This window comes from Triturus cristatus, chromosome 2_2 (genome assembly GCF_964204655.1).
Source record: "Triturus cristatus chromosome 2_2, aTriCri1.1, whole genome shotgun sequence".
Classification (NCBI taxonomy): domain Eukaryota; kingdom Metazoa; phylum Chordata; class Amphibia; order Caudata; family Salamandridae; genus Triturus; species Triturus cristatus.
In genome coordinates this window covers 503807421-503821348 of record NC_140582.1, presented here as the reverse complement: position 1 = coordinate 503821348, position 13928 = coordinate 503807421, and the positions used below count along the sequence as shown (strand labels likewise).

The following is a 13928-nucleotide window of genomic DNA, read 5'->3' as shown; positions in this document are numbered from 1 at the left end:
TATTTCAAATGGCTGTTCCCTGTTTCACTGCAGGTGGACACAATCTGTCCTTGGAGGCCACCACATTTGACTACACCCCTCTACAGGAGTGGTCCCTGAGGCATCCCTAACACCATCTTCACACCCTCCTCTCATAGGACACTCCAAAGCGGTATTCCAACTTTGCATTTCTTACTAGTGTTCACACAATTAGTGTACCTACCAAAAGCCTCTTTGCCTTTGCACCCACATCTGTAAAACGGCACAGAGCTGTTGCCAAAAGCATTCCCTCATTTGATTTGGGCCACACCTTCATGCAAATTAGGAACCTCCCTTTTCACATTGCACAGTTGAAAAACGTGTGCCCACACATCAAGTATTTTTTTCTCTTTTTATTATTTTTTTTTTGTGAAAGAAAAGTTGCTGTTCAAAACTCATTCATGTATTTACTGTTGTTCACCCTTCCACCGTGTGATGCTCCAAAGAAGGACTGCTATGTAGGAACCCCCTGAGAAAGTGGGTCTTTCTTGATCTGCACCATAAAGAATGCTGAGAACATGTATAGAAAATAGTGATATGTTTACTAAAACATACATGGGCACGCAAACGGTGCAGCACAACTCTATGCTTTCAGACTATTATAATAAATGGTAAATAGCTGCTGCTCTTCCCCTTGTATTGCAACACGCGAGCGCCCACGATAAACATTAAGAAATATACCCTGAAGACTTCAGACCGTGGGGCTAGCTTGTTGTGTCCGTATCTTGACGCATTATAGGTGGCATTTAGCATGTTGATATGTGTCCTGCAGGGTACCTCTTATCACCTTATAATGGCTGCTCGCTCTCATTACAGAGACCAGAACTGGTTAGATCCTCTTCACTGTGCTCTTTCCCGTACCATGCCTGAGACGCCAGTTATAGATGAGAAAGGTAACCCTCAGGGTGCTTATGAACATATGCACATTGTTAATGGGTATCCAAATGTAAAGAGCTATGTAATATTCTTTGAAATGTAAAAAAGTGTAAACTCACGATTTAGATCAAAACTTGTTCTACTCACAGTGTTGCGGGTACAAACATTGGTCCCATTTTTATCCAACATCCAAAATTTACTTCTATTGTTTTTGTGGTATTCAGAAAGAGTTTGCTGGAGGAACTAGGGAGAGGATTGAAGTCTCCTTCGGATGATCATGTGCAAAAGCATTTCTGCAAATATGTTCTTCGATGCAGATATTTGTGAATGCTGTATATGAAGGATTTTGTAAATCTGAGATACTCCCAGGCATCTTCTAAATGTATCCGAAGAAATATTGCTAATCTGACCCCTGTATCTCAAAGCAGTTGTTGTCTACATACACAATTCTATAATATAGACTTATATAAAGTTAGAGACGTGGAGGGCTCTACCGGCCATTAAGGGCCTGCTCCAGCGTTAAAGGCCCAAGCTGAAGGCGAAGGCTATTAGAACATTCTGCCACTAGAAGGCAGAATGTTCTGATTTGTAAAACAAAGGCCTCACCGGAGCCTGAGGGGATTGAAAACCCTGCGGGCTCTGTGAGGCTTTGTTCACAGCAACAGCTGTCAACAAACAGTGGAATGTTGGTGCTCCGGGCTATTACCAGCCAGTACAAGCCTGGAGCACTCCCACTGTCTTCAATGGAGTACTCACCATTCCAATGTTCTAATATTAGCACATGTATGTAGCATTTGCTTTATATTTGTGTCATATTGGAATCTAAATTAGACACTGTTAGAAGTCAGGAGTCCCAAATAGTGATTCCAAATGAAATATGGATTCTTAATCAATCGATGGAGAAAATCAACATCCATGGGGCAAAATCTGGGCTGTCGTGTGGAAATAAAAGATGTAGGAGTGAAAATAGATTCAAAACAGAAGCATCGAAGACTGTTGACTGTAGCATTGAGGAAGGTAGACATGCTGTTCGGCCTAATGCCCCTTGGTGGAAGTAAGGTAAACGTGACTTGACAAAGTCCACTTTACCGGCACACATAAAAACATGGTGGAGTCACAGAGGTTGCAATAGTGATCTTATCTCACAGTAACCAAATCAAAAATGTATATATTGATATATAATTTCACCATGATTAGGAGATTTTCAATATACCTTAATTTCAAAAAGATTTGAAAATGGAAATTTATGACACCAAATCTTACCAAAAGGCAAATGTGAGTCATAAAAGGGACAGCATACTCAACTGTATCATATACTATTCGTACCTGCGTTACCCAATGGGAATTGGGCATATTCAGGTAGTCAAAAGAAAGATTTGATAATGTAATTGTAGCTTGGGGCTTTTTGACACTTATGCTATTATTTTCCTAATTTCCGCAACAAACAAATTTGTCTCGAAGTTTGTACTCAAAACTGAAATTATTAGGAATGTTTTTGTTGCTTTCACAGTCGTATAATGTTTACAAAGGTCAAAAAGGCAAAAGATTCCAGCTAAGATAAAATGAAGAAGGAGACTGGCAAAAAGGAGGGATTTGAATAGATTTTGATAAACTATTATACAGTCAGTTGGAGTTAGAAGACCAGGGATATGATTTCATTGAATAAATTGCCTTATTTAGAGTTTGACTTGGTAAATGAGAATTATAGTGTTTCTATGTTCTATTGTTGAAATCTTACTTAGCAAATTCAGTTATCCTGATCTGTTTTTTCAACGTGTTTAAACAATAGCCTCCAGGCGCCCTTCACCTTCTTTCATCAGTGGCATAACATAAAAGGACTGACCATCCTTCTGCCTCAGCAAAATACACTGAGGGCCAGATGCACGACCCTAAATTGCATGCGCAAACGGGTTAGCGACCCGTTTGCGCCTGCAAAAACTAATAGGGCCATGTACAATTCCTAATTCGCGAGTTGCAATTTATTTGCGACTCGCTAAATAGGAATTGCCACTCGCTATTAGGAAGGGGCGTTTCAAGAGCGTCCCTTCCTAATAGCGACTCTCTACCCCATGTATGAATGTTTTGCAACTACAATTGCCCTCTTCAAGAGAGTGGTAATGCACTTGCAAATGGGAAGGGATCCCCAGGGGACCCTTTCCTCTTTGCAAATGCAGGGGAAAGTATTTTTTAGGGGCAGGCAGTGGTCCCAGGTTTAAATGTAAACGGGATGCATTTTTAAAAAACTGCTTTATTGAAAAGCAGTCCCAGACATGAAGGTCTGCTGAGTCCAGCTGGCCACCAACCCTGGGAGGGCCAGCCATTCCCAATGGGGTTGCAAATTGCGAGCGGCTCATAAATATTCATGAGGCATGCAATTTGCGAACCCATTGGGAATTGCAACCAGTGTCTCATACACTGTTGTACATGGCATTTTGCGACTCGCAAATTGCGACTCTCAATCAAGCGCAATTTGCGTTTTGCTAATTGTCATGGTCGTACATCTGGCCCTGAGATTCGTACCACAGAATGCATTACTGCTAACCCAATCGCTTGGCCCCACCTCTAAAGGAAGATTTGGCGGTATTGATATTGGAATTCTGGTCTGCATCACTTTATACCTCAGTTTTCACCATTTCTAAAGTGTAAATACCAAGTGTTACTCAATTTATTGCCACTCAGTTATCTTACCTTGGAAGAATGGAAGGCTGCGTTTGCCTTGCCCGGGTCCAAACTTGTGGCTTGCATGCTGCAGCCAGAGTGAACTGTGTATATTTAGCTCACTGAGTCACTTCCTGTCTAAATGTCAGTATTAATGACACTGTTGTTCGCCCTTCCACCGTGTGATGCTCCGAAGGAGGACTGTTATGTAGGAACCCCCTGAGAAAGTGGGGCTTTCGTGCTCTGCACCCCAAAGAATGCTGAGAGCATGTGTTATGCACCAGCCCCTCTTCTTGGACTGTGGGCTGGGGCCAGTGTGGAGTGGCCAGCTTTTGTGTCAGATGAAAAGGGATCTGCTCTGGTGTAGGGACATGAAGTAGGCCCACATTAGAAACAGAGGAAGTGTAAGTGCAAACAACCTCGATGACTTTATGAAGTGTTATTTGCATGCCCGTTCTACTCCTTCCTCTCTACTGTGTTCCTGTTGATTTTGGTATATTTGATGAAAACTGTTCGTCTTGCTACATTGTCGTAGTTTTTCAGGTAGTTTAAAGTTATCTCTGTGAGTTTGATATTTGTTTTTACAACATAACATAGGCCAACGTTTTGCTTTCCTTAACTATCTGCAGTAAGCACGGTTTGCTTTCTCTGACTCTCTTTTTTTTTCTTTTTCTATGTCTAACTGTTGAAGAAATTGTAAGCTGAACTTTTCCACCTTTCCACAAATCAGGTGTTGCAGGCCCAGCAGCCCCTTCAGTTTTCTAACAACCTCCCTTGAAGTGGTAGGGATGTGGTGTGGGCTAACATTAGCTGGTCACAGTGTTGCCTAATTCACAGATATAAGAGTTATTTTCTAAGGCTCCAATATTCCAAGTTACCCTCTTATCCCCTGTCCTCCCTGACGCCAAATTAAATCGTGGAACATCTGGTATAATAGAATACGAAGTTGTGTGATTGGCGTAAAGCGTGCCAGTGAGAATAGGCATGTCATTGACTTTCCTTTTTATTTTATTTTTTTAAACGGTTTTTATTAAAAAACAAAACTGCAGCAATAATGACATTACATAAACATTTCAGCTGGAAATACAAGCATTTTAGCGTTACAATGTGACTTGCAATCCATCGGGAGCACCTAAAGGTATGCAGAGGAAAAGGCTGAACAATAAAATGAGGGTTACACTTACACCTTCGGGCCTGGGAACACCAGCCATCGACTTTGTTATAGGTCGAGGAAAAATATGCTATGAAGCAACACCCATCTACATAGGTAAAAAAACCTGACTACACCAGTACCAATCCGCCAAGGTCCATTTTGAACTCATCAGTGATATGTATTAAAAAAAATGCTGGCTGGTCTTTGTGGAGGTGGCGGGATGTCCCTGCTGGGGCTTTAATAACAGATGAGTAGTGTCCGAGAGTTCACTCTCCCTGCTCTTCAGTCGCTAGCAAACACGAAATGTCTCATTCAAAGTTTATTACACTTGGGCAAGCCGGTCAAGAGTGCACGCGCCTTCTTTCTACCCAGCTTCAGGTGAGCGGAAAAGGGTAGAAGTACAGACCTTTTTAAAACCTAAGCAGACTGAGGAGAAGGACGTTTATATAGTCACACTACTAAAAGTTCACTGCAGCTGCAACTACTTTTACAGCTAATATTAGTAAATATTATTATTGTATTAATAAAAACAATAATGCCAGCAAGACACTTATCATCATTATTATTCTGATAATAATCATAATCATAATATTAATAATACTAAGCACATTTTCTCCTGACCCTTAACAGATAGGTATTTTTATTTCAATGGTTCACATTTTTATGAACCTCAAAGGATAAAAGGCTGAGCCATCCCTTCAATCAATCACAATCACAGCATTTGTAGAGCGCACTACATACCCTCGAGGGTCTCAAGTCGCTGGGGGGGGGGGGGGAGCTGCTACAGTTCGAAGAGCCAGGTCTTAAGAAGTCTCCTGAAGGTCAGAAGGTCTTCAGTCTGCCGCAGGCAGATGGGGAGGGTGTTCCACGTCTTGGCGGCGAGGTGGGAGAATGATCTGCCGCCGGCGGTCCCTCTTTGGATGCGGGGAACGGTGGCGAGGGTGCAGTCTGCGGAGCGGAGCTGGGGGGTGGGGGTGTAGAGGCTGAGTCGGCTGTTGAGGTACTCTTATTCATGAATATTGAGCTGAGCCCTGCAGGGCTCTGGGGCCCATAGAGCTTTCATACCAGTAAGTTTGTTTTACAAATGAGGACACAGATCAAGGCTTATATCGAAGCAGGTTGCTTTCATTGAGGAATTGCCTGCAAGAGCTCCGATTTTTTTGATAGCTTATGTTATAGGCTCAATAGGTGACCATTTTTCTGAGAAACTAGCAAACGTATACAAACTGCTATCCGAGAATGAATTCCCAAGATATACTTAAGTCCTATTTGACATATTTATTTCTCTTGCGTTCCTCACACCTTGTTTTGTTTCCTATTTGACAGGTGCCCCTTCTGCATTTACTCCACCAACCGGCCTGCAGCCATGGAGTGCCACCTGAGGACGCACTACAAGATGGAGTACAAGTGCCGCATCTGCCAGACGGTGAAAGCCAATCAGCTGGAGCTCGAAATGCACATCAGAGAGCATCGCCTGGGCAACCATTACAAATGCGACCAGTGCGGGTACCTGTCCAAGACAGCCAATAAGCTGATCGAGCATGTACGTGTGCACACCGGCGAGCGTCCCTTTCACTGTGACCAGTGCAGCTACAGCTGCAAGCGCAAAGACAATCTCAACCTCCACAAGAAGCTCAAGCACGCTCCACGCCAGACATTCAGCTGCGCTGAGTGCCAGTTCAAGACCACCCATCCTTTTGTCTACAGTCGCCACATGAAGAAACATCAGAGCGAAGACTGCTCGGAAGAGGAGAAGAAGAGCCAGGTGTCCACGTCAACGGAGGCGAGTCCGCTTCTGACTGTGGCCAGCTCCAGGAGCCTCTTAGCTCCTCTTTCAGTCATGTCTGCCTCGCAGGCTCTACAAACGGTGGCCATATCCGCAGCGCATGGCAGCAGAGGAGACTCGAACATAGCACTTAAAGCCTTGGCCATGAACGGCAGCTCCCTGCGCTTTGATACCTTTCGGAACGCTGAACATGCCCACCTCATTCCCTTGACAATGCTCTTCCCCAGTGACCAATTTGATCTCACATTCCACCCACCCAGACCTCAGACTGCGCCTCCGGGAACAGCCTCCTCAAAGCACTCCTTCTTGGCCTACCTTGGACTCACAGAGAGAGCTGAGACAGTATAGCGTCAGACATTTTCTTGTACCAAGTACACAGCAAATGTACTGTGCTGCAAAAAATTCAAGACATTTGAACATTTGTACTGTATATCATTGGTAAGGTTAGACGTGTGTATAGTACTTATTGCATATACATGAAAGCTGCTTATTTAATTCTTCAAGGAGGCGGTAACCCGCTGCATAATGCCACACATACAGGGTACTGTTGGGCCAAGACTTTCTCTTCAGAGGCCTTGTTGAAATGACCTGTTAGTGCAAGTTAGCCTTGTAAAGGTTTCAGAGTGGCACGCCTTTAAGAAGTCCTCCTCTCTCCACCCCTCATAACAGCTCCAGCACTACCACATGTTATGGAACCCTCACACCTTCACAAACATGTCTGCCACCTCCACCTCCCTCCCGCTCGCATCCCTTCTCCAAACATACATATATGGAGTCCCTCTCGTTGTTTTGCACTAATTTTGCCAAACAGTTTGAACACTGACAGGGACTCCCGTGACAGAAGTTTGGAGCCGTGAGTCGTGGCTTCGTCTACTTTTGATAGCATGAAACAGAATGTGGCGTGGGGTTGCACTTATCCAGCCTTAAATCGTTACTTGTTTGATCCAGGCGCCATTTTCATGCCTGGCACTTCTCTTCAAGGAAGCCAGCTGTAGGAGGGGCTGTCCCTGCCACACCTCACCTTGCTCCTCCCCCCTCTACTGTACTGGCCCTCCTCCCCGCCACACTCATATTGACTCATATAATGAGCATCGCACGTTATGGGATATGGTAATATGCAGCGGGTTCTCTTTTTTTGTTGAAGAAACAACAATTCCTGCTAAAACTCTAGCATTTAGAAAAACAAACACCCGGAGATATTCAAAAAGGTGTCTTTGATTATATCCTGGGCATAAATGCCCAGATTAAAAAAAGGCCAGTTTGCACGGTGCTGTTTAGCTCCAAGCTATATTGTTTTGACAAAAAAATGACAAAAACAAAGACTGGAACAGAATTAAGGTATGCGCCCTTTCAAAATGGGACAATATATTTTCAAGTGTTTGAAAAGCTAGACGCGACCCGGAGATGTAGAGACAGCAGACATGATGCTCTCAAATTATACAGTAAAACGTTCTGCATCCCGCCCTCGCCGCGGCATGAAAGCCCGCCGCTGTGGGAGTGTTTTTTTTATCCTTTTGTCCTCTTGCCTTCATACTGATTAAATGTTGAATTTACATTTTTGGGCATGCCTGCTACGAGGCCCTGTTTGTACTTATTTAATGCTGTTACTGCGTGTCATGAAAATGGCATCTTTTATCTTAGCACTTTATTGCTGTCCAAGGCAGACTTTGCATCACGGCGTTCTTTACATTTCAAGTGAAAGCAGTAAGCGGAGGAAATGTGTATTATTTGTGTACTTTCTAAAAGGATTCTCCAGTGTGAAACAGGTAGCAGGTCCGGGAGGAAGTAGTCTTTACGAGAATGTACATTGTCCACTTATGGTTTCTGATTCTGGTCTCTGTTTGCTTTTCATGCCCTCATTCAGTTGCGATGTAGAAATGTGTTTTAAAGTATTGCTTTTCTTCCCTTGACTTGGAGCATTTTTTTCCTTTCTGCCTTTCAACCCTGGGGATCAAGAAGCATACACGACATAAGACTGCCTATGAGGGGGAACTTAAATTATATCTTATTTGGAGGATATGATGGCACTTAGATGGCACTTTTCATATTTTTATGTTTAGCCTGAATAATCAGTCAAATGGATTGATGAGATTTTGGAAAGAGCCTATGGCCCAGATTTATGAAAAAATCAGGCAACACGGATCTGCAAATTAAATTTGTTACACTACGTTGCTTGAAATGGAGAGCAGAACAGCGCCATAGCTGCTAAGATATGGCGCGGTTTTCCTCACTCCCTGCTCTGGCGCACTTTGGGCCGCCATGCGGCAAAGCACGCACCGTTGAGCCATAGCGCTCGGGTATCTGCGTTCTTTAAGGAATAGATTTTGTACTGGAAGGGTATCCTTCCAGTACAAAAACCATCTTTCAACACTTTTCCTGCATTGTATGTCTGCTTGCAATTTATGTAAAACATTTCTCCTCATGAAGTCTGCCTCGAGGAGGTGTAAGACTTTGGTGCAAACTCCTGTCTATTAATTTTTGTAGATCGGGATTCGGATCAGAACCCATAGGTAGTTCCTTGTGAACATCTATGTACCACCCATGGACACACCTTTGACGCAAAATAACGCAAAGCAGTGCATTGGGTAACTTGGTGTTATTTTGAGAAACTATCCAACGCAATGCCCGATTTGCGTTGGATAGTCAGGATAACACTTTGCGTCGGGTCTGCATTACAAAAGTAACACAAACAAACGCAAAGCGGTTGTAAATCTGTGCCTATATGTGGAATCGACTGTCATATCTGCAGATTACAACAGTCCGATTTTAGAATGGAATATGCAGAAAGTAGTTGACACTGCTGTGTGAACTAGCCAAATAATTGATTAAATGAAATCCATAACACTGGCTAGTCTAGAGATGTGAGCATCACTCACGCCATGCTTGTGGGTAGCTGCTGAGAGGCTCATTGCAATCACTGGGACCTCAGATAGTGCAGTGGGCTGGAATCTCGGTCCCCTTTATGTTGTTAATCCCCCATTCCTTATGGTCTCCTATCCTGTCACGGTGTAACAAGCGCCATTCTCCTAGGTCACCTATCTTGGTAAGATTCTTAGTCACCTGGTCGTTCACGCCTATCATAATTGTCATATCATCAATACAAGGGTCAGGCACATCGAGTTACTGTCTTGCATCATATGCAGCAATCTTTAACAGCAGTCACTTTTAGCAGAATGTATGGGGAAAAACTGTAGAACTTAGATACCTTAGCATTCGATTGCTTTTATTTGGTAGGTTGAGTTCTGAGAGCACTCACATTGGAAATAGTTCCTAAATTAGATGTTATTCTCTAAGCAAATTCTAAATAAAGTGACAAATTGCACGAAATTGTTACCCCATCATCAAAGCCGCAGCCGTGCCTTGCCATGCACACAGTGATTTGGGACTGCGAACTAAGATGAGGCCATGTTGCTTTCTTGTTACTGGGAGCTCTCGGTCCATCATTTAAACAATTGTGTTTTTTATCTGTAGGTTGTGTCGTGCATTTAGTTGGATATTTTATTTCCTCCCATTACAAGGCATTGTAATAAGTCCAAACTCGCCATTTTGCTCGAAGATGTGTGACTTTTATATTTTCCAAAATAATATATACTTACTTTCTAAATAGATCCACACAGCTTTCTGTGAGTGAGATGCTCAGCTATGACACAGCTATTCACAGAAAGAGTTTTGTGAACTAGGGAGTGTAGCAGCAATTTGCACCTAAGAAAGGAGTAAACCACAACTATTACTAACAGAAAAACCTTTGTGAATCAGACTCTTACCCTTGGATTTGAGCTAAGGATCGGAGAGTTACTACAGTGTTTTCAAATTCATTCACTAGCAAACTTGAAATACTCAAGCCGAATCTCAAAGCAGATCAAAATATGCTATTAATCTATTTATTAAATGCGGCCCTTTAATATTAGCTGGCGTATGTTGTCTGTGCAGTAGTGTTTCAAATAAATTGAGTGAAATGTGTGCACCCATTGCCTATTAATGGGAGATGACTGACAAGAAAGAGCGTTGTTTCTCTGTACAAATACTGATCATTTGAGTGGTGCTGTCATGAGAAATGCATTGAGAAAAGAGAACCAAACCAAGACAGAGAGATTTAAGTTGTTCAACATGTAACGTGTAAAATCTCCAAAATTAAGCATCAACAATGCAGATGTGTTTCAATTTTCTTCTTTTATGCCCAACACTGAGGAGTCAGCATCATTTGATATCTTGGCTTAGAAAGCGGATGGAGGGAAATTATTTATTTGTGGCCGCTTTGGATGTTTATTTATGAATCAGTTGTGACAATTTTCTATCCATGAAAATAGATTTTCCTAAATTCACATACCTTTCCTTAAAGATTGCAGATGTTTTATCCTCACCGTTTCACCCTAGCCTACATGCTGACCATTTGATACTCTTTAATCCTAGTCACCTCTACCAGCTCTGTGGGATGCTTACTAAACTCTGTCTCCAGGCTCAGCACCTGCTTCTGCTCTTCATAAGTCCATTCTCTGTAAAGGTGATCACACACCTTTGCCATCAACATGGCCTGCTCTAGACATAGGGAGTTTAGACAGCATGTGGTTCAAGTTGCTAATATCCTGCTTGGAAATTATGAAGATCAAAAATAATGTCTGTGTAGTCCTGTATTAGAATTCTCAGTTTGTCTAAGAACCAATGTCATAGCCATAAAAATAATATTTTTTCAGGGTCAGGAGCAGCATATATTTGAATGGTGGAAAGCCTATGCTACACACTCCTAGTTTTTCGATCTGGCCTTCTCTACTTTAGATGAAGTGTTCCTTGATAAGTATTACAATAAAAATGAGAAAATGAAATCAAATTATGAAATGTATTTTTATTCAGTTGTGGTACTTTTTGAGTCAATTACACAACTGTTAAATTGGCACCCGAGTGGTGATCTGATCCAGGTTGCAGGCATCCCAAACCTTTTGACTACTTGCAGGGCTATTCATGCCTGTTGATGTGTTTTTTTAAATTTATATAAAGGCTGTCCTGCCAAAGATGTGGGTTTAGGAGTTGTTGACTTGTTCAATAGGAATAAATGGCAGAATGTTCTTACCAGGAATATAAGACCAATTTTTGCTCTTTTTATACTCGCACCTCGGGAGGTTTTGCTTATTTTTGCAAGCAAACATTATCCAAGGGCATTAGAATATGGTGCACCAGGATAAAGGCAGTCACTATGCCATTTATTGCACATGCCTTTACTAAGTAAAGCTGCATAGCATCAATTTGGTCTGCTCTCCAGATTTTCTGCAAACATTACTCCCTGGATATTCTTTGTGACTTATGTGGTTGGCAGCCGTGGCCCATGCAGGTAAGAGCGGTGGTGCCGGATTCTGACGGACGATGATGAGGGGAAATTAAATAAATAATTACTTTTCTCACGTCATCGTCCATCGAAATCCCCCACCGCTCTTACCTTCACGGGCCGCGGTTGGAGCCAAACTAGGTTCTACACTGTAGCAGTCTTCCAATATTACTTTTTTAAAAAAATCTTCCCCAACTAGCTTGCGAATCACAGGAGTCCACTTCTAAGACATGAATCAGTTGAATATCTGATGCTGAGCATTTGTATCTCTTTATAAAAAGGCAGTAAGAGATGATCAATGGATTCCTGCTAGTATAGGCCTTCTTGAGGCCAGGTCTCCATAGTTCACAAACCGGTTTCAATCTACGGGCTTCTGGATGAAGCCAAAACTAGCTTTGGACGAGGATTATAAACACAGATCATTTCACTTTGGTGCTGTCTTATTAAAGATGTCGTTTTAGCCCTTCCATGCTATTCAAGACTTAACAATAGGTCAGTTACTTGAGAAATTACATTATTGAAGAGAAAGTTTTTCATCATGTAAATAACTGTCCCAGCTGATAGAAGACTTCAGTAATAGAGATAATGACTCATAGGCACCTGCTAAATCACTTGACTTGATAGTCACCATCTCAATTAGCGGATCTTATGTGACGTCGTTATATTGTACAAGATCTAGAAACATAACCAGAAGTGGTGATCAAGATTTTGCACAAGAGAATCATTGGTAACAGATGGTTATAAGAAAACTTTTTTTAGAATGTGATCATTCTATATAGAGGCAAGAGCACCAACAGTCCTAGAATAATTGCATCAGGTTATATATACTTGACAGGATTTGTTTTCATCATTTTCTTTGCGCTATGGATGTGCAACATGCTAAATAGAAATGAGTTGTGTCCCTGCTAACATTAACTCAATATCGATTTTAGATTAAATGACTAATCTCTTTGAAGCTGATTCACAAAGTTTTCTTTCTTGGCTAGCTACTCCTCAAAATTCAACTGTAAAGGGTCTGATTCCAAGTTGGCCTTTGTTTTCTCACCCCTGGAAAACCGCTGAACGTGCAGGGGTCGGAATAGTGATTAGGGTGGTATTAACCATACCCAGTAACTACCAAACAAGCTGGAATTTAACAGAAAAAACAATACCATATTGTAACATGTGGACTTTGGTATTGAGCACCCATATCCACGCCATTCCCCAAAAACCCAGAATAAGTGCTATTTATCGCATGGGATAAGTTCTGCACCCCAAGGTGACAACATTTATTAGGTGCGATAAACTGCATCTACACCTCTGACATACTCAGAATTAGGGCAGTGAATCGGTGTTTTCCAAACCCTGGGCAAAGCCCCATTTGCCAGGGGTCAGAATACTGAGATATATAGTGTTTACTCCTCTTGGTTATTACTGGGCTTGTTTAATATTCAGTCTGTTAAAATTCAGCAGGCCAGAGGGGAAAACAGTATGGTATTTACTATAACATGTGGATTTTGGTGCAGTAAAAACTCAGAATAGGTGCTATTTATTGCACTCAAATATCGAACCTCGGGGTATCAGATTTTATGGTGTGATAAATGGCATCTATTCGTCCGACACAATCACAATCGGGGCCTAACTCAGGAATAAATCATGCCTACAAAAAGAAAAATATTTGTGAGTCTGGCCCTTTTTTGCACTGATCAGTTTAAATGCAAAAGCTGGGAGAAATGGACACCAAACTGTGCAATATATTGTAATGTTTAGATTTAGAACTTTTAACTACCCGAGTAATGGACGCTGCTAACCTCCCTTGCTTTCCAGATTGAGTTCGTTTTCAGCTTAAACGATATGTAAGGTGGATGTCATCAGATGACTCATGAGAGCACTTTTGAAAGCTAAACTGTTCTTACTTTCAAACTCTGTATTTTTTTCTGTATTAGATTTCGGTGTCGCATGCCTTGACAAAAATGTACAATTTGCCAGTAACTAGAATTGTTCACCAGCTATTCTTTTCGTTTTGCATTTGAAGACTACAGAACATGATGTTCTGGCAGGATGCTTTGCCCCCACCCTCAAATCTGCAACCTGACTTCACAAAGTGTTGTGCAAGTTGTCATTACTACATTTTCTTTCAC

General features: G+C 42.0%; 1 protein-coding gene across 2 annotated transcripts in view; it reads left to right on the top strand.

Annotated features, from left to right (window-relative positions):
- The window catches only part of ZNF827 (zinc finger protein 827), a 581455-nt gene extending 570139 nt beyond the window's left edge, over positions 1–11316 (top strand). Inside the window, exons 14-15 of one of the 2 annotated variants that reach the window (XM_085641624.1) lie at positions 835–911; positions 6032–8046. In XM_085641624.1, coding sequence (XP_085497750.1) covers positions 835–911; positions 6032–6087 — 133 coding nt within the window. In that variant the 3' untranslated portion in view covers positions 6088–8046. Of the gene's footprint in view, positions 1–834; positions 912–6031 lie in introns of both variants that reach the window. The other variant, XM_085641623.1, reaches the window with a different exon arrangement.
- The last annotated feature ends 2612 nt before the right edge of the window (positions 11317–13928 follow it).